Here is a 21,007-nt window from a genome sequence, read left to right as displayed (position 1 = left end):
CACACACTCAGAGACACACACGCATACACATACACACACACACATACACACACACTCAGAGATACACACGCACGCACACACACAGATACACACAGAGACACACACACAGATACAGAGACACACATACACACGGAGACACACACAAACACACACACACACACAGATATACATACAGAGACACACATACACACACACACTCAGAGATACACGCGCACACACACAGAGACACATACAGAGACACACACCCGATTCCTGGGTGTCTGAGACTCACTAACCAGCCTGACACTTCCACCCTTCCCCTGACAGTGAGACGCACTGGGAAAGAGGGAGAGTGGTGCCCTTTTCCAATATCACTCCCACAGATGATCTGCACAGTTTTTTTCGCGTTTCCATAGAATCCTGACAGTGCAGAAGGAGGCCATTCGGTCCATCGAGTCTGCACTGACCACAATCCCATCCAGGCCCTATCCCCGTAACCCCACATATTTACCCTGCTAATCCCCTGACACTAAGGGTCAATCTAGCGTAGCCAATCAACCAAACCCACACATCTTTGGACTGTGGGAGGAAAACGGAGCACCCGGAGGAAACCCATACAGACATGGGGAGTGCGTGCAGACTCCACACAGACAGTGACCTGAGCCAGGAATTGAACCCTGGTCCCTGGCGCTGTGAGGGAGCAGCCAGCGTGCCGCCCTTTTCATTGCTGAATGTGGGATCTTGCTGTGCGCAATTTGGCTGTTGCCTTTCCCACATTCCATCCACGAGTCACACTTTGAAAGAGGTGTTTCACGGGGCTGAGAGGGTTCTGGAACGTCCTGTGGTGGTGAGAGACACAGTTTGGATCGGGAATGCTGAGTGAAACGGCGTTGTGGAATGAGACAGAATCCAAAGGGTCGGACCCTGAGCCTCAGGTCAAAGGTTAATCCCTCTGTCCTCCAGGCCAAAGGTCTCAAATTCAGGCTCACTGAGGCGCACCTGACCCCAGCTGCTCGGGGAGGCATTTGACGCAAGGCCCAGTCCTTGGCCTCCTGCGGAGCCAGAGCACAGGCCGGAGTCTGCTTGGTGAAGGATGGTGACCAGGCCCGTTTCCTGCTGCCCCTTCAGTTTTAACCCCTTCAATTCAGACGTGCCTGGCCACTCTTGCCGTCTTGTCCTCTGGCACATCCCCCCCACCCTGTGTGCTACCACAGATTACCCCAAAAGCCTCATTCATGCTCAGGGGGGTTTGTCACCTGTCCAAGCCCCTGCCAGCAGTCTGGCACAGTTGCCATGCCAATTGTTCCACTGTCGAGAAGGGTCTCAGAATCCAGTTCCATAGTCCCCCACCTTTCCCTACTCACACTGTTCAACAGGGCCGAGTCAGATCAGGCCAGGGCGGGGCCATGTTAAGCTTCGTATTGCAAGGCGATTGGAGGACGAGGATGAAGAAATCTTGCTAAAATTAAAGGGCTTTGTTGAGATCACCCCCGGGATTTTCTACTCTTCTCCCACCCTCCCCAACCACAGCCTGTTTTCCGGTGGGAAATGGCCACTGGCCACCGGTGGGATAATCCGGATCCGCCAATGTCTACGGCGTTTTGCGCGGCTTGTCCATCTTGCAGTTGAAGAGCGGGGAGGGGGAGGGGGAGGAGGAGGGGGAGGGGGACCGGGAAAAGGCCATCCCTGGAAACTTGTGAGCAGCTTTGATCTCTATAAAAGATGGATCGGCTGGGATTGGTGGCGTTACAGCACATGTTCACTAGATTGGGCTCCACTCGCGAGCCACAGGCCATTGAAGCCCCCAGGTGGTTGGGGGCATGGCTGGACATTGCCAATGGGGCAGTGCCCACCTGGCACACTGGCAGTGCTAGTGAGGCACAGGGTAAGTGTGCTGGGGCAGTGCCAAGGGGTTCCGATGTCCGTGGGGATGGGAGGGGGTCTCTCAGTTAACCCGGTGATCAGAGCGGCCGAACACTCTGCAGCTGGTTTCACCGGCGTGTTTAGACTCCGCCCCCCCTGTGCTGGTGCCAAGCTCCCTACTGTCCAAAAAAGTGGGAAAGATTGCGATGCAGAGTGCACCAGTAGGACTGCTGCGGGGGACTCTCGTTTTTTCCCTTGGGAAAATTCCATCCTATGTTTTTCAGTCAGATCAGCCGTGGAATGGTGGAAAAGGCTTGAGGGGCCGAGTGGCCTCCTCCTGTCCCTAATTCCTATGTTCCTATTTTTGAATCCTACAAGATTCAAGAAGGGGCTTGGCAGGGTAGATAGACACTGGGAGATTCCTCCCCCTGATTGGAGAATCCAGAACAAGGATGCGAGGCTTAGCCTAAGAGGGGGCGGGGGAGGGGGGTGGGGGAGGGGGGCTGGCGGGATGGAGATGGGGGCTGGCGGGACGGGGACCTCCTCGATGAGGAGCAATTTCTTCATTCAAGGGGTAGCGAATCTTTGGATTTCTCTGACCCAGAATGTGGTGGATGCTCCATCGTTGAATATATTTAAGACTCAGATAGATTCAGGGATTCCAAGGATAAGGTGAGTGGGGGTGGCGGGGTGGGGGTGAGTGGGGGGGGGAGCGAGAAAGTGGAGATGAGTCTGAGGATCAGCCAAGATCATATTGAGTGACAGAGCAGGCTTGACAGGCCGTCTGGTCTAGCCCTCCTCCCATTGCGCGTGCATTTATTCCCTGCCCTGTCTCCCGGAGACGAGGGGTTGTAAGAGGTTCCCGTGCTGATCCTGGAGGCTTGAGCCCATCCCTCATTCACGATCACTCTCTGCCTCATTACCTCAGGCTCCCACACCTTGCAGAACCTCTTCAACTACAACCTGCGGCTGGTTGGCCTTCCGGAATTCTCCGTGGTGGGGATGTTGGATGATCTGCAGACACAGTACTACGACAGCGACCAGAGGAAGAGCGAGTCTCGGCAGCAGTGGATGGCCCACAGCTTTGCGGACAGCTACTGGCGTGAACAGACCAGGACCGTGGAGTCTGTTCACCAGCAACTCTCCAGTAACCTCGCTCAAACCCTCCGACGATTTGGTGCGTCTCATTCAACGTCCGCTTCACGTTTTAGTTAAAATGGAGCTAGATAGACACCAACATGTGGAAAGTTTCACGCTGGGGGCCTTTGATGCTCGTGAGAGACAGTTAGAATGCATTCTTTAACTCTCCAGTTACAGAATTAAATGGGAAAAGAGAAAACAACAACATCTTGCATTTATCTAGCACCTTCACTGTAGGAGACTGTCCCAAGGTGTCTCTGAGGAGGAATTTGACTTTGGCCCACATAAAGAGGCATTAGGCCAGACCTCCAAACATGGGCAAAGAGGCAGCTTTTCGGAAGTGTTTTAAAGGAGGAAAGTGGGGTAGAGAGGTGGGCGGGGTCAGGGAGGGGGGAGGGGTTTGCAGAGCTGGGGTCTCAGGCAGCTAAAAGGCTGGGCCACCAATGGTGGAGCGATTTTTTAAAATTCAGCTTTCCCCAATCAGCCATAATCTGAATCTGAGGTAACGCAGACAAGGATGAGGGTTACAGAGGCAGAGGAGATGGGATGGGGATAAATCGGCCAATGTTGCAGGTGTACCCACTTGGTGACAGCAAGGACATCTGGTTGGAAGTTTGTAAAATCATAGAATAGAATCATAGACTCCCTACAGTGCAGAAAGAGGCCCTTTGGCCCATCGAGCCTGCACTGACCACAATCCCACCCAGGCCCTACCCCCGTAACCCCACATATTTACACTGATAATCCACCTAATCTTGTGACACTAGGGTCAATTTATCATGGCCAATGTGCCTAACCCGCATATCTTTGCATTGTGGGAGGAAACCGGAGCACCCGGAGGAAACCCACGCAGACACGGGGAGAATGTGCAAACTCCACACACACAAGTGGCGCAAGCCAGGAATTGAACCCGGGTCCGTGGCGCTGTGAGGCTGCAGTGCTAACCACTGTGTCACCGTGCCGACCAGCTCCCAACTCCAATAAGACAATACGATTGCCAAGGGCTGCTGCCCAGGAAGAGTGATGGTTCCTGCAGCTTGGGAACAGAGCTTTAGTGGGAGCTGAAAACAGTGCCCATCATTTTCAAATTCCCATTCCAATTCTCTTCCAGCACAGAGCAGTGCACCAACTTCCAACTGTTTCCAAAGCTAATAATTCCCGGGACAGGTCATTGGGGCTTATAGCTTGAGGGATGCCACTCCACATGAAGCGTGGCTGAGCAGGAGTCTCTCCCGCTCTTACGCCAGCCGTTGGCATGTTGGGAAGGATTTACAGGTCAATACACTCAGTCTGTTTGGTCACGTTATGAGTGCGGCTGGCCATGGCGTCCTGGGGTGGGTCTCGAACTTCAGGCTCAGAGGCGGAGCGCGACCCACTGAACCACAACACCCCCATCCACTGCCTTCCCAGTGTTTAATTCGATTCACCCAGCGTTGGATGTTGGATAAGCAGTCTGACAATATTGTGACAGAGGCGGGGATGCTGGGTTCACCGAGAGAAACAAAAGCTGTGTTTTCTGATGCCATCCACGGCAGTATGTGGATGGCAAATTGGTGGGATAAAGGTTGGATCCTTGGGGAATACTGGAGGTCATGGTGTGGGGGGAAGGATGGTAATCCTCTTGCTATGACGAGCTGGTGAAGGAGTGGAACGCATTCAGTGCAGTTACAGCAAGTCGGACATTAGCGAAGAACAGAGCGGTGTAATTAAGGGTGTGAAAGGGTGCAGACAGGACCACAAGAACCAGCAGGGATGGGCTGCCTTAGTCACAGCCACAGAAAGACAACTGAGGCCAAAGGTCAGTCACCAACCACATCGTTATTGCTCACATTCACTGAATTACACACTCCAATTCAGGGTCACTTGATTCACTCACTCACTCTCGCTCACTCGTTCTCCCGCTCTCCCTACCATCGCTCTCTCTCCCCGTCCCGCTCTCTCTCCCCCTCGCTCGCTCACTCTCTCTCTCCCCCTCGCTCACTCTCTCTCTCTCCCCCTCGCTCGCTCACTCTCTCTCTCCCCCTCGCTCACTCTCTCTCTCTCCCCCCTCGCTCGCTCACTCTCTCTCTCCCCCTCGCTCGCTCACTCTCTCTCTCCCCCTCGCTCACTCTCTCTCCCCTTCACTCGCTCGCTCTCTCTCCCCTTCACTCGCTCGCTCTCTCTCCCCTTTACTCGCTCGCTCTCTCTCCCCTTTACTCGCTCGCTCTCTCTCCCCTTTACTCGCTCACTCTCTCTCCCCTTTACTCGCTCACTCTCTCTCCCCTTCACTCGCTCACTCTCTGTCCCCCTCGCTCGCTCACTCTCCCCCTCGCTCGCTCACTCTCTCTCCCCTTCACTCGCTCACTCTCTCTCCCCTTCACTCACTCACTCTCTCTCCCCTTCACTCGCTCACTCTCTGTCCCCCTCGCGCACTCACTCTCTCTCCCCCTCGCGCACTCACTCTCTCTCCCCCTCGCTCACTCTCTCTCTCTCCCCCTCGCTCGCTCACTCTCTCTCCCCCTCGCTCGCTCACTCTCTCTCCCCCTCGCTCACTCTCTCTCTCTCCCCCTCGCTCGCTCACTCTCTCTCCCCTTCACTCACTCTCTCTCTCTCCCCCTCGCTCGCTCACTCTCTCTCCCCCTCGCTCACTCACTCTCTCTCCCCCTCGCTCACTCTCTCTCTCTCCCCCTCGCTCGCTCACTCTCTCTCCCCCTCGCTCACTCTCTCTCTCTCCCCCTCGCTCGCTCACTCTCTCTCCCCCTCGCTCGCTCACTCTCTCTCCCCCTCTCTCACTCTCTCTCTCTCCCCCTCGCTCACTCTCTCTCCCCCTCGCTCACTCTCTCTCTCTCCCCCTCGCTCACTCACTCTCTCTCTCTCCCCCTCGCTTGCTCACTCTCTCTCCCCCTCGCTCACTCTCTCTCCCCCTCGCTCACTCTCTCTCTCTCCCCCTCGCTCGCTCACTCTCTCTCTCTCCCCCTCGCTTGCTCACTCTCTCTGCCACCTCGCTCGCTCACACTATCTCGCCCCCTCGCTCACTCTCTCTCCCCCCTCACTCACTCTCTCTGTCTCTCCCCCCCGCTCGCATGCTTACACTCTCTCTCCCCTCTCACTTGCTCACTCACTCCACCTCTTTCTCTCACTCACACACACACTTTCTCTCTCTCACACACAGACACACTCTCTCACACACACACACACACACACTCTCACACTCTCTCTCACACTCTCTCTCACACACACTCTCACACACACACACATTCTCTCTCTCTCACTCATTCGCTCACTCACACACACACACTCTCTCACACACGCACTCTCACTCTCTCTCTCTCTCTCACTCATTCGCTCACTCTCTCACACACACACTCTCACACACACACACACTCACTCATTCACTCACACACTCTATCTCACACACACACTCTCACTCTCTCTCTCTCTCTCTCTCACTCATTCGCTCACTCTCTCACTCACACACTCTCACACACACACACACTCATTCACTCACTCACACTCTCTCACACACACACACTCATTCACTCACTCACACTCTCTCACACACACACTCTCACACACACACTCACTCATTCACTCACTCACACTCTCTCACACACACACTCTCACTCTCTCTCTCTCTCTCTCTCACTCATTCGCTCACTCTCTCACACACACACACACTCATTCACTCACTCACACTCTCTCACACACACACTCTCACTCTCTCTCTCTCTCTCTCATTCACACTCACAGCTGTACATTCTCGAGCCAGCTAGAAAGTGGATTATCCTGGACCAGGCAATATGCATTGAGACTGGATGAATCAATATCCGATGCGAAAAGCAGCCTCTGGGTGACAGTGATCATAACAGAATAAAATGTCATGTCCAGTTTGAAATGCCTCATGTTTTAAGTCAATAAAAAGTAACTATAAAGGTATGAAGGCGGGGTTGGGTGAGGAAAACTGGGATGCTAGATTAAAGGTAGCACAGTAAAGTTGCTGTTTCAGACTTTGAAGCTGCAATTGAATAACACTCAGGAAAAGGTTAAACCGAGTGGGAAAGAAAGGCTTGTTGAGGAGGATGCATCATTCACAGCTGAATAAGAAAGTTCAGGAAAATCAAAAGCAACATTGTGCGAATCTTCAAAGATTATTAGTCGATCAGAGGATTGGACAGATTTTTCTGAACTAGCAACGAATAACAAAAAAGATAACAAAGAGATCGAAAGCAGAGATGAGAGAAAGAAGGCGAGGAATATAAAAACAGGCAGAAACAAGCTTCTACAAGTATTTAAATAGAAAAGGATTATCTAAAACTGGTGTTGGTTCCAGGAGAGTAGTCTGGGCAATTACTAACATAAAAGAAAAGAACTGAGATGGCATTGAACAACAGCTTTCATGGACGATGACTTAGAAAACTTAGAATCCATAGAATCCCTGCAGTGCAGAAGTAGGCCATTTGGCCCATCGAGCCTGCACCGACAACAATCCCACCCAGGCCCTATCCCCATAACCCCAGATATTTACCCTGCTAATCCTCCTGACACTAAGGGGTAACATATCACGACCAATCCATCTAACCCGCACATCTTTGGACTATGGGAGGAAATCGAACCACCCGGAGGAAACCCACTCAGACACGGAGAGAATGAGCAAACTCCACACAGTCACCCGAGGCCGGAATTGAAACTGGGTCCCTGGCGCTGTGAGACATGAGTGCTGTGACACCATGCCACTCCAAAGATTCCCAAAGAATCTCAAAGATTCTTGAATATCAAGAGCCGATGATGAGGAATGAACTTATTACAATCCCCATCATCAGGGAAAAGGTACTGGAAAACTATTGGATCTCAGGGCTGACAAGGCCCCAGGAGCTCCACTTACCCGCCCCTCACCATAACCCTTAATTCCTTTACTGTTCAAAAATTTACCTATTCTTGCCTTAAAAACATTCAATGAGGTAGTCTCAACTGCTTCACTGGGCAGGGAATTCCACAGATTCACAACCCTTTGTGTGAAGAAGTTCCTCCTCAAAGAACAAAGAACAAAGAAAATTGCAGCACAGGAACAGGCCCTTCGGCCCTCCAAGCCTGCACCGACCATGCTGCCCGACTGAACAAAAACCCCCTACCCTTCCGGGGACCATATTCCTCTATTCCCATCCTACTCATGTATTTGTCAAGACGCCCCTTAAAACTCACTACCGTATCCGCTTCCACTACCTCCCCCGGCAACGAGTTCCAGGCATCCACCACCCTCTGCGTAAAAAATCTGCCTCGTACATCTCCTTTAAATCTTGCCCCTCGCACCTTAAACCTGTGCCCCCTAGTAATTGACTCTTCCACCCTGGGAAAAAGCTTCTGACTATCCACTCTGTCCATGCCTCTCATAATCTTGTAGACTTCTATCAGGTCTCCCCTCAACTTCCGTCAGTCCAGTGAGAACAAACCAAGTTTCTCCAACCTCTCCTCATAGCTAATGCCCTCCATACCAAGCAACATCCTGGTAAATCTTTTCCGTACCCTCTCCAAAGCCTCCACATCCTTCTGGTAGTGTGGTGACCAGAATTGAACACTATATTCCAAGTGCGGCCTAACTAAGGTTCGATAAAGCTGCAACATGACTTGCCAATTTTTAAACTCAATGCCCCGGCCAATGAAGGCAAGCATGCTGTATGCCTTCTTGACTTTCTCCACCTGCATTGCCACTTTCAGTGGCCTGTGTACCTGTACACCCAGATCCCTTTGCCTATCAATACTCTTAAGGGTTCTGCCATTTACTGTATATTTCCTATCTGTATTAGACCTTCCAAAATGCATTACCTCACATTTGTCCGGATTAAACTCCATCTCCATCTGCCACTCAGTCCTAAATCTGCTCCCCCTCATTTTGAGGCCATGCCCCCTAGTTCTGGTTTCACCTACCAATGGAAACAACTTCCCTGCTTCTATCTTATCTGTTCCCTTCATAATCTTACATGTTTCTATAAGATCTCCCCTTATTCTTCGTAATTCCAATGAGTATAGCCCCAGTCTACTCAGTCTCTCCTCATAAGCCAACCCTCTCAACTCCGGAATCAACCTAGTGAATCTCCTCTGCACCCCCTCCAGTGCCAGTATATCCTTTCCCAAGTAAGGAGACCAAAACAGTACACGGTATTCCAGGTGTGGCCTCACCAGCACCTTATACAGCTGCAACATAACCTCGCTGTTTTTCAACTCCATCCATCTAGCAATGAAGGACAAAATTCCATTTGCCTTTTTAATTACCTGCTGCACCTGCAAACCAACTCCTTGAGATTCCTGCACAAGGACACCCAGGTCCCACTGCACAGCAGCATGCTGCAATTTTTTACCATTTAAATAATAGTCCATTTTGCTGTTATTCCTACCAAAATGGATGACCTCACATTTACCAATAGCAGACACATTGGTTATAATATTCCAAACTTCCTTCGATTCTGGAAAAGTTCTAGCAAATTGGAAAATAACTAATTTAACACCTTTAATCTAGAAAGGAAGGGGTGAGAAAGCAATAAATGATCGGTCAGTTAGCCTAACGCCAATTAACCTAACTAGCCATCAGGAAATTGCTAGAATCCATTATTAAGGAAGTTACAGAAAGATACTTAGAATACAGAGAGTAGGGACAAATGGGTATTTTTTTGGATTGGCAAGCTGTAACTAATGGAGTGCCTGCCGTGGGATCAGTGCTGGGTCCTCAACAACTTTCAATCTATAGCAATGACTTGGATGAAGGGACTGTGTGTATGGTAGTTAAGTTTGCCCCTGACACCAAGGTAGGTTGGAAAGTAAGTTATCAAGAGGAACTGGGGAATTTATGAAGCGACATGGGACAGGTGAAGTGAGTGGACTAGAATTTGGCAGATGGAGTATAATGTGGAAAAATGGGAGCTTGTTCACTTTGACAGGAAGAATACATAGAGGTTGCCGAGGTCTACGGTACAGAGGGAGCTGGGTGTCCTGGTACACAAATCACACCAAGTTGGCATGCAGGTGCAACAAGTGATGAGGTAGGCAAATCAAATGTTGGTGTTTATTGGCAGAGGAATATAAAAGTAGGGAAGTTTAACTGCAGCTGTACGTGGCCTCAGTGAGACCCCATCTGGTGTACAGTTTTAGCCTCCTTATTAAAAAATATATAAAACTGCTTTAAAAGCAGTTCAGGAATGAGTCACTGACTTCATTCCTGGAAAAAAGGGCTTATCTTATGAGGAAAGGTTGAGCAGGTTGGACCTATACTCACGAAGAGGTGATCTCATTGAAAAATATAAGATCATGAAGGGGCCTGATCGGGTGGATATCTGTTTCTTCTTGTGGGGCGGGGTGGGGGAATTATGCTTTGCCCAGCAGAGTGAGAGACACATGGAGATTTCAGCTTGTAATGTTGTGTTGACCTGTTGATCTTTGGCAGGGATCCAGTACATCCAGGGGCTCTGGAGCTGTTCGCTACAAAACAACAGCTTGATAAGGATAAAAAGTGACTATGGAGAGATTCAATGTGAAATGACCACAGTGCGTTGCAGGGGGTCAGGCTTCTTCAGTATGCTGACAGTACAGTTACAACAAATCCTCAACACTCATATCACTTTCGTCCACTTACTACACACCAGCTGTGTTCAACATCTGCAGAAAACTCTTCAAGCTGGTAAAGCAGCCCTGGAAAGAAAAGGCAAGTGGATTAAGAGTGGATCGAGATTCAGATTTTTAAGGAGGACCAAGGGGTTGACTAAGAAGGGGGAAATAGAGTATGAAAGTAAGCTAGTGGGGAACATAAATACTGACTGTAAAAGTTTCTGTAGGTATGTAAAGAGAAAAAGATTGACAAGAATGCATGTCGGCCTCTTACAATCAGAAACAGGAGAATTCATAATGAGAAACAAAGAAATGGCTGAGGAACTAAATGTTTACTTTGCTTCTGTCTTCACAAAGGAAGACATGAATAATGTACCAGAAGTTCTGAGAGAACAAGTTTTAATGAGGAGCTGAAGAAAATCAGCATTAATAGAGAAATAGTTTTGGGGAAATTGATGGGATTGAAGGTAGATAAATCTCCAGGGCCTGATAATCTTCATCCTAGGGTACTTAAGGAAGTGGCCCTGGAAATAGTGATCCATTGGTGGTCATTTTCCAAAATTCCTTGGACTCGGGATTGATTCCTACCAATTGGAGAGTAGTTAATGTAAGCCTGTTATTCAAAAAGAGAGGTGGAGAGAAAACAGGGAACTATAGACCAGTGACCCTAACGTCGGTACTGGGGAAGTTGCTGGAGTCCATTATAAAGGATTCCATAACTCAGCATTTGGAAAACAGTGGTATAATCAGACAAAGTCAGCATGGATTTACAGAAGGGAAATCATGCCTGACGAACCTATTGGAATTCTTTTGAGGATGTAACTAGTGGAGTTGACCAAGGAGAACCGGTGGATGTGGTTCATTTAGACTTTCAGAAGGCTTTTGAAAAGGACTCACAGAGCTCACTACTATGTAAAGTTAAAGCGCAAGGGATTGCGGGTAGTGTCTTGAGATGGATAGAAAGCTGCTCAGCAGACAGGAAGAAAAGAGATGGCGTAAATGGATTTTTTCCGATTGGTAGGCAGTGACTAGTGGGGTTCCGCAGGGATCTGTGCTAGGATCCCAACTGTTCACATTATATATTAATGGTTTGGAAGATGGAACTGAATGTATTATCTCCAGATTTGCAGCTGATACAAAGTTGGGTGGGAGGGTGAGCTGTGAGGAGGGTGAAGACATGCTTCAGTGTGATTTGGACAGGCTGAGTGTGTGAGCATATGCATGGCAGATGCAGTATAATATGGATAAGTATGAGGTTATCCACTTTGGGAACAATAATACGAAGACAGATTATTACTTGAATGGGTGTAAATTGAGAGAGGTGGATACTCAATGAGACCTTGGTGTCCTCGTGCATCAGTCGCTGAAAGTAAGTGCGCAGGTGCAGCAGGCAGTAAAGAAGGCAAATGGTATGTTGGCCTTCATAGCGGAGGATTTGAGTATAGAAGTAGGGGTGTTTTACAGCAATTGTACAGGACGTTGTTGAGGTCACACTTGAAGTATTATGTGCAGTGGTGACCTTATCTGAGGAAGGATGTCCTTGCTATAGAGGGAGTACAATGAAGGTTTACCAGGCTGATGGCAGGTCTGTCATATATGGAGGGACTAAATCAGTTAGGATTATAGAGTGAGAAGGGATCTAATAGAAACTTATAAAATTCGAATAGGGTTTAGACAGGGAGGATTCAGAAAGAATGTTCCCAATGTTGGGTAGTCCAGAACTAGGGGTCACAGTTTGAGGATAAGGGGTAAACCTTTTAAAACTGAGATGAGGAGAAATTTCTTCACCCAGAGGGTGGTGAATGTGTGGAATTCACTACCACAGAATGTAGTTGAGGCCAAAATGTCTAATTTCAAGAAGATAGAGCTCTTGAGGCTAAAGGGATCAAGGGATATGGGAGGAAGAGGGGAAATCAGGATATTGAATGATGATCAGCCATGATCAAAATGAATGATGGAGCAGCTCGAAAGGTCGAATGGCCTCCTCCTGTTTCTAGTTTCTATGTTTCTATATTTCTATGATTCTGAATGTGACGTACGGCTTGAAGATTGAATTTAAGTTTCCTGAAATAGTGCTTCCGATTCTTTGTTCTTCCTCAGTTGCCCCTGAGGTGCTGGTTTTCAATACGAACCTCACTGGTGCGGCGCCCCGGTCTCTCCTGTGCCTTGTCACTCCTTTCTATCCCCGTGCTGTCAATGCCACCTGGTTGCGGGATGGAGAGCCTGTGGTGGATGACATTACGGTGACGATTCTACCAAACCAGGATGCCACGTACAGAATGGAGATTCTCATTGACCTGAATGGCAACAACCCAAAGAGCTACACGTGTCAGGTTCAACACAGCAGCCTGCCCAGGGCACTGGCAGTGAGGGCAGGTAAGTTATCACAGAAAGATAGAGCACCAACGATGGCCATTCGGGCCATCATGCCCATTCCAGCTCTCTGAAAGGCTGGGCCAAACAGGCAAGCACTGGCCAAGTTCACTCTCCACTGCCTTGCAAAGCCGTCCCTTAGAAAGATATCTATTTCCTTTTTGACAGTCATTCCTGCTCCCTCTGCCCATTTACTGCCACTCACAGCGCCTTGCTGGATGATAAAATGTCCTCATCTCTCCTTTTCCTGAATAGATTAAATGTGTATTTACACTTCCTGACTCTCGACCTGCCAATGGGAACTGAAATGGGGTAACCGGAGGTGGAGGGGTTGGGGGGTGGAGGTGGGGGAGGGAAGGGCGGGAGACAGTTTGGTGGAACAAATGGAAGAGTGAGGAGAGGTCAAATGATAAGTGTTGACCAACATTTGGGCTGGAGAGTAACTGAGTGTCAACTACAAACAATGTCAATCATGGTGAGGTCAGGGGTCAAACATGCACTCGCCCGCCTGGGTTTTATAGATACCCAAGCAAGCCATTGCAATTTTGACCAAGACTAACCCCTTGACTGAGTTCCTGGAGGGCTGGAAGAGAAGGTGCATCGAGGTGGCAGAGTAGAAGGTGCATCGAGGTGGGCATGTTGACTTTCAGAGGGCACTTGACAAAGTGCCACATGGGAGGCTTTGGACAAGAGGTGGAATGAAGCGGAGAGTAAACAACACCAGCTCAGCGATGGGAAGCAAAAGGTGGGGGTGGATGTTGTTCAGACTGAGAGTGGCTTGCCACAGTGTTTGAAAATGGGTCCACTGATCTTCTCACATGTCGCATCAACAAGCCAGGCCCAGGAGCAGGGAACAGCTTCATCCACTTTGCAGACTTGGCAGAGTCACAGATGGTGATGAGGTCAGTTATAGAAGCTTCAGGTTGACATAAGCGGAGTGGCGAAAAGGGCAGAAACCAGGCGAATTGAGTTTAACATCGCGAAGAAGTGATGCAGCTTTGGAGGATTAATGTGGAAAAAGAGTATCACTAACGGCCGCCATTTTGAAAAGTGAAAACTCGGGATGGGATCTTCCATCCCCATAAACCAACCCCGACCCCCCCCCCCTCCCCCATGGTGTGTTTCCTGCTGACGAATGTACTTTACCGTTACTCGCTGATGGATCTTCAAGTCCCGTCCATGTCTGCGGTGTTATGTATGAGTCACCCATCTTGCTGGTGGGGAACCTGCATTGTGGGGAACCTGCATTCTGGGGGGATTTCCTTTTGGCAGGACCGGAAGATCCTATTGCCGGGACTGGAAAATCCACCAGTGGGAAGGACTGAAAAATCCCGTCCTTGGTGACCACATAGTCAAATCCTGAAAAAGTTGGCACAACACATTTAAACATGCTGGGGGGAGTCTTACGGTAAGGGGGGGGCGGGGGGGGGGGGGGGGCGCCATTTAGGACTGAGAATAGGAGAAATTCCTTCATTCAAAGGGTTGCGAATCTTTGAAATTCTCAACTCCAGACAGCTCTGGATGTTCCATCATTGAAGATATTTAAGGCTGGGATAGACAGATTTCTGGTCTCTTGGGGAATTAAGGAATATGGGGAATAATGGGAAAGTTGGCGTTGATGCCCAAGACCAGCCAGGAATATATAGAATGGGAGAGCAGTCTCAACAGGCCAAGTCCTCAGTTCCTGCTCCTGTAACTTGTGTTCTTCTGGTGATCAGGTGGTTATCAAAGTGGATGGGTTACTTCAGTTTATAAAGAGAGGCACAGAATATAAACTCAAATCATGGCATGTAGGACTTAATAAGCCATTGCTTCAGACTCAGGTGGAGACTAATCATAGAACCCTACAGTACAGAAAGAGGCCATTCGGCCCATCGAGTCTGCACCAACCACAATCCCACCCAGGCCCTATCCCCATATCCCTACATATTTACCCACTAATCCCTCTAACCTATGCATCCCGGGACACTAAGGGGCAATTTAGAATGGCCAATCAACCTAGCCCGCACATCTTTGGACTGTGGGAGGAAACCGGAGCACCCGGAGGAAACCCACGCAGACACGAGGAGAATGTGCAAACTCCACACAGACAGTGACCCGAGCCGGGATTCGAACCCAGGTCCCTGGAGCTGTGAAGCAGCAGTGCTAACCACTGTGCTACCGTGCCGCCCTGTGGATAATTCCAGATGCCACACAATAGGAAAGATGTACAGAAATGTACACGGGGAGGTTTGTGATGGAAGAGGGGCCTCAGTTGTGAAGAAAGATGGGAAAGATTTGGACTGTTTTTCTTGGAATAGTGATGGTTAAGAGGTACCGTAGATCACAGCATATAAATCAACGCCATTTTTCCCGCCCTAAGAAACATATTTTGGCAAATACTCGCTTTATAAGTTGACCACCCCCCTCCACCCTTTTCCATCACAAATCTACACACATTAGTGTTTGGCCTCAATTTCTCACGGCATAAATGCATGTTTTACCTCCAGTTCCTTATAAGGGGTGAAGCGGGGGACCCGGGTTGTGTTGTTGAGGTGTGTGGGTGTTTGAGACATGTTGGCACGTAGCAGATCCCCATGGAGTGAGCAACAAAGCTGGTGACCACACCACTGCCCACGCCCCCAACACCCTCAGTTCACTTTTACATTCAGAATCTCGGTCAGCCCACCTTTTTTTTGTCGGGATTTTACAAGGCCTCAAAGGTCAACGTCAAGCGGGGCAGGTATACCCACTCTGGGCAGTCACTCAGGAAGCGGCGAGCGATTCGGACGCTGGGTTTTACCCATTCAAAGGTGGGGCAGGGTTAGAATGGGCCACCCATTGTCTGTGTCTCAATACCTGTTGTTGCGAGAATTGGAAGTTGAGCGTTTGGGCAGATCGTTGTTTTGGGGGGGTGGGAGGGGTAAATGGTGGACGGGGGGAGGAGGGGTGCCTCCATTATCAGCACCGATAGCGAGCGTGGTGAAGGGGGTTGGAGGGGGGGGATTCGGACATTCAGCTGCTGGCATTTCACTGTCGTTGCTCCTTCACGTGATTGTGTGTGTTTTTATGCAGGAGTCGGGGGGCTGAGTGAGATGATTTCTTCGGGCCCAGTGCTGGGGCTCCTGGCTGCGCTAGCACTAATGAGAGGAATGGTCTAGCGAGCCAGGGCAGCGGGGAGCGAGGAGAAGATACAATCACTGGTGAGTGATGAATCATACATTCCCTACAGTGCAGAAGGGTGCACTACCCAGGCCCACCCCCGGTCCTATCCCCTTAACCCTACGTATTTACCCTACTAATCCCCCTAACCTTCACATCTTGTGACACTAGGGTCAATTTAGCAAGGCCAATCCAGCTAACCTGCACATCTTTGGAGTGTGGGAAGAAACTGGAGCACCCGGAAGAAACCCACACAGACGCAGGTGACTGACCATCTCTGTGCAAACTCTACACAGTAAGAAGTTTAACAGCACCAGGTTAAAGCTCAACAGGTTTATTTGGTAGCAAACGCCACTAGCTTTCGGAGCGCTGCCCCTTCGTCAGGTGAGTGGGAGTTCTGTTCACAAACAGGGCATATAAAGACACAAACTCAATTTACAGAATAATGTTTGGAATGCGAGTCTTTACAGCTAATCGAGTCTTAAAGGTACAGACAATGTGAGTGGAGAGAGCATTAAGCACAGATTAAAGAAATGTGTATTGCCTCCAGACAGGACAGCCAGTGAGACTTTGCAAGTCCAGGCAAGTTGTGGGAGTTACAGATAGTGTGACATGAACTCAAGATCCCAGTAGAGGTCGTCCTCATGTGTGCGGAACCTGGCTATCAGTCTCTGCTCAGCGACTCTGCGCTGTCGTGTGTTGTGAAGGCTGCCTTGGAGAACGCTTACCCAAATATCAGAGGCCGAATGCCTGTGACCGCTGAAGTGCTCCCCAGCAGGAAGAGAACAGTCTTGCCTGGTGATTGTCGAGCGGTGTTCATTCATCCGTTGTCGTAGCGTCTGCATGTCTCCCCAATGTACCATGCCTCGGGACATCCTTTCCTGCGTGTCCCGTGTTTGTCTTCTGAGGAGGTTGGTGCGGTTTTTCGCTGTGGCGCATCGGAACTGTTGATCGATGAGTCGAGCGCCATATCCTGTTCTTATGAGGGCATCTTTCAGTGACTGGAGGTGTCTGTTGTGATCCTCCTCATCCGAGTGGATCCTGTGTATTCGGAGGGCTTGTCCGTAGGGGATGGCTTCTTTAACGTGTTTACGGTGGAAGCTGGAGAAGTGGAGCATCGTGAGGTTATCCGTGGGTTTGCGGTACAGTGAGGTGCTGAGGTGACCGCCCTTAATGGAGATGCATGTGTCCAAGAATGCAACCGATTCCGGAGAGTAGTCCATGGTGCGTCTGATGGTGGGATGGAACTTGTTGATGTCACCATATAGTTGTTTCAGTGATTGCTCACCATGACTCCAAAGGAAGAAAATGTCATCGATGTATCTAGTGTATAGCATCGGTTGAAGGTCCTGTGCGGTGAAGAGGTCTTGTTCGAACCTGTACATGAAGATGTTGGCATATTGAGGGGCGAATTTGGTCCCCATGGCTGTTCCGTGTGTCTGGTGAAGAACTGGTTGTTGAAGGTGAAGACATTGTGGTCCAGGATGAAGCGGATGAGTTGTAAAATTGCATCTGGAAACTGGCAGTTGTTGGCGTTGAGTACTGAGGCAGTCGCAGAAATGCCATCATCGTGGGGGATGCTGGTGTAGAGTGCCGAGTGCCATTGTCCGCAGCAAACTACCCAGCCTTCAGGAGAACAGTGACCACGACACCACACAACCCTGCCACAGCAACCGCTGCAAGACGTGCGGATCATCGACACGGATGCCATCATCTCACATGAGAACACCATCCACAAGGTACACGGTACATACTTTTACAACTCGGCCAACATTGTCTACCTGATACGCTGAAGGAAAGGATGACCCGAGGCATGGTGCATTGGGGAAACCATGCAGACGCTACGACAACGGATGAATGAACACCGCTCGACTATCACCAGGCAAGAGTGTTCTCTTCCTGTTGGGGAGCACTTCAGCGGTCACGAGCATTCGGCCTCTGATATTCGGGTAAGCGTTCTCCAAGGCGGCCTTCACAACACACGACAGCGCAGAGTCGCTGGGCAGAGACTGATAGCCAGGTTCCGCACACATGAGGACGGCCTAAACCGGGATCTTGGTTTCATGTCACACTATCTGTAACTCCCACAACTTGCCTGGACTTGCAAAGTCTCATTGGCTGTCCTGTCTGGAGAAATACACATCTCTTTAACCTGTGCTAATGCTCTCTCCACTCACATTGTCTGTACCTTTAAGACTCGATTAGCTGTAAAGACTCACATTCCAATCATTATTCATTATTCTGTAAATTGAGTTTGTGTCTTTATATGCCCTGTTTGCTGTGTATGAGCAGATCTCCCACTCACCTGACGAAGGAGCAACGCTCCGAAAGCTAGTGGCGTTTGCTACCAAATAAACCTGTTGGACTTTAACCTGGTGTTGTTAGACTCCTTACTGTGCCCACCCCAGTCCAACGCCGGCATGTCCACGTCAAACTCCACACAGACAGTGATCCAAGGCCGGAATTGAACCCGGGTCCCTGGCACTGTGAGGCAGCAGTGCTAGCCACTGTGCCACTGTGCTGCCCAAGGGGCATTCCGCTCTCACATCTTATTCAACCCCGAAGACACAAATGACAAGTTAATATGTGGCAATGTTCCAGCTCTAACCTCCTCCTGTTTCTCCTCTCCAGATGAGCATTAACTCCTCGACCAACCCGAGACTCCCGCCAGCTTTCCAGCTCTGAATCGCAGGATGGAGACTCTCTCTCTCTCCCTCTCTCGCTCTGTTATACTGATGAGTGACTGAGCAGCATCATCACTGCCTCTAACATGACCAGTGGTGGGAGGTGGACCTTTTTGCCAATTTGCATTGCATTGTAAACTAATTTTTAACAAAATGTTTTGTCAGCGTCTGTCCCGGACACAGGTTCAATGCATTACACTTTGACCTTTGAATCCTGGGGACTGTACAGCGTCTTTGTACCCTGGGGTCTGTACCGCATATTGACCTTTGACCCCTGACTGACTGGTCACCACCCTGAACATTGAACCCCGGGTTCGGTACAGCGTCTTGTCCTTTCAACCCCAACAGCAGGGCAGCACGGTGGCACAGTGGTTAGCACTGCTGCCTCACAGCGCCAGGGATTCAGATTCGATTCTGGCCTTGGGTGACTGCCTGTGTGGAGTTTACACGTTCTCCCCGTGTCTGCGTGGGTTTCCTCTGGGTGCTCCGGTTTCCTCCCACACTCCAAAGACGTGCTGGTTAGGTGCATTGGCCATGCTAAATTCTCCCTCAGTGCACCGGAGTGTGGCAACTAGGGCATTTGCTCAGTGGCTTCATTGCAGTATTAATGTAAGCCTACTTGTGACACTAATAAATAAAATAAAGACTGGCCAGCACCCTGACCTTTGAACCCCGGGGTATGTATGGATCCTGACCTGTGACCCTTGACTGACCTCGACCTTCGAACCTTCCCTGCCAGGGAATACAGAATAGTCTGTTGCGAGATATGTATAGAGTCTGTTCCAATCCAATTCTGAGTCGCTCACAAGTATTGGAACAAAATGTCAGGCTCACGCTGTGAAAGGGGTCAGAGCACTAAAAATGTTGATGGGATGGTGACCATTACTGGGCAACTGACAGCATCTCACCGGCAGTGGGAATGTCAGACACCAGCATCGGAGAGCAAGCTGTCACGCTCCGACACCATAAAGTATGATAGAAATCCCTGGCAGCTCGGGGGAGAGGAAAGCAGCACCATTATACTTTGTGTTTAACATGCGATTGGTTAGCCCCTGAATACTGGGATAGCCATTCACCCAGTCAGATGAGGCAGATTGCACCAATCAGAACAGCCCACCAGTGGACTACACTGTGAAGAGTCACCGCCGAGGGATACGCAAACCGCTGCTTAGTAATGTTGCTGAGAAAAGGTACATGCTGTCGAACCTTTTCACTTGGCACTCAACAGATCTGAGTGATACACAAACTCTTCAATTTTCTTTTTATTCTTTCATGTAATGTGGGCATAGCTAGAAAGCCCTTGAGCTGTGTTTTGCCTGGCCATATCAGAGGGCAGTTAAGAGTCAACCACATTGCTGTGGGTCTGGAGTCACGTCTAAGGATGTAAGCGAACTAGATGGGTTTTGTTTTTTTTACAACAATGACAGTTGGTTTCATGGTTACCATTACTGGGACTAGCTTTCAATTTCAGAGTTTTATTAACTGAATTCAAATTCCTGCAGCTGCCGTGGTGGGATTGGAACTCATGTCCCCAGAGCATTAACCTGAGCCTCTGGATTACTGGCTCAGTGACATTACCACTACATCACCATCTTCCCAGCGTAGTCTGCTGTTAACAAGCATGGACTAGAGTGGAACTAAAATAGGAGAAATGTACTGCGGATGTTGAAAATCTGAAATAAAAACTGAAAAGGTTGCAAACACTTGGCAAAAAACGTTTGTTTCAAGTCACTTCATTGAAACAGAAATCACCTCTGTGAAATGTGCAGGCTCTCTCAATTCCTGGGTTCGCTTTTAGAATCATAGAATCCTGACAGTGCAGGAAGAGGCCATTTGGCCCATCGAGTCTGCACTGACCACAATCTCACCCAGGACCTATTCCGGCAACCCCACATATTTACCTGCTAATCCCCCTGATGCTAGGGTTAATTTAGCATGGCCAATCAACCTAACCTGCTCATCTTTGGACTGTGGGAGGAAACCGGAGCACCCGGAGAAAACCCACGCAGACACGGAGAGAATGTGCAAACTCCACACAGACAGTGACCCAAGGCCAGAATTGAACCCGGGTCCCTGGCGCTGTGAGGCAGCAGTGCTTAACACTGTGCCATCGTGATGCCCATTAACACCGCTTCTCAACTGAAATCTTTATTTTGAAATGTGTTGTGTTTTCTCCCCCCCTCCACCCCCCCCACCCACCCCCACCCTGCCCCCCCCCCCCCCGCCCTCCCCTCCCCCGCCCCCTCAGTATTAAA

The 21,007-nt window shown here is 49.7% G+C and overlaps 1 protein-coding gene across 1 annotated transcript in view; it reads left to right on the top strand.

Annotated features, from left to right (window-relative positions):
• LOC144496984 (class I histocompatibility antigen, F10 alpha chain-like) overlaps positions 1–20,455 on the top strand; it is a 23,968-nt gene extending 3,513 nt beyond the window's left edge. The window contains exons 2-6 of the mRNA XM_078217646.1: positions 2,771–3,019; positions 10,394–10,651; positions 12,655–12,930; positions 15,982–16,109; positions 18,700–20,455. Of these exons, the coding sequence (XP_078073772.1) occupies positions 2,771–3,019; positions 10,394–10,651; positions 12,655–12,930; positions 15,982–16,067 (869 nt within the window). The 3' untranslated portion in view covers positions 16,068–16,109; positions 18,700–20,455. The remainder of the gene's footprint in view (positions 1–2,770; positions 3,020–10,393; positions 10,652–12,654; positions 12,931–15,981; positions 16,110–18,699) is intronic.
• Positions 20,456–21,007: the final 552 nt, after the last annotated feature.

This window comes from Mustelus asterias, chromosome 8 (assembly GCF_964213995.1).
Source record: "Mustelus asterias chromosome 8, sMusAst1.hap1.1, whole genome shotgun sequence".
NCBI classification, from domain to species: Eukaryota; Metazoa; Chordata; class Chondrichthyes; order Carcharhiniformes; family Triakidae; genus Mustelus; species Mustelus asterias.
This window is presented reverse-complemented; position numbering and strand designations above follow the sequence as displayed.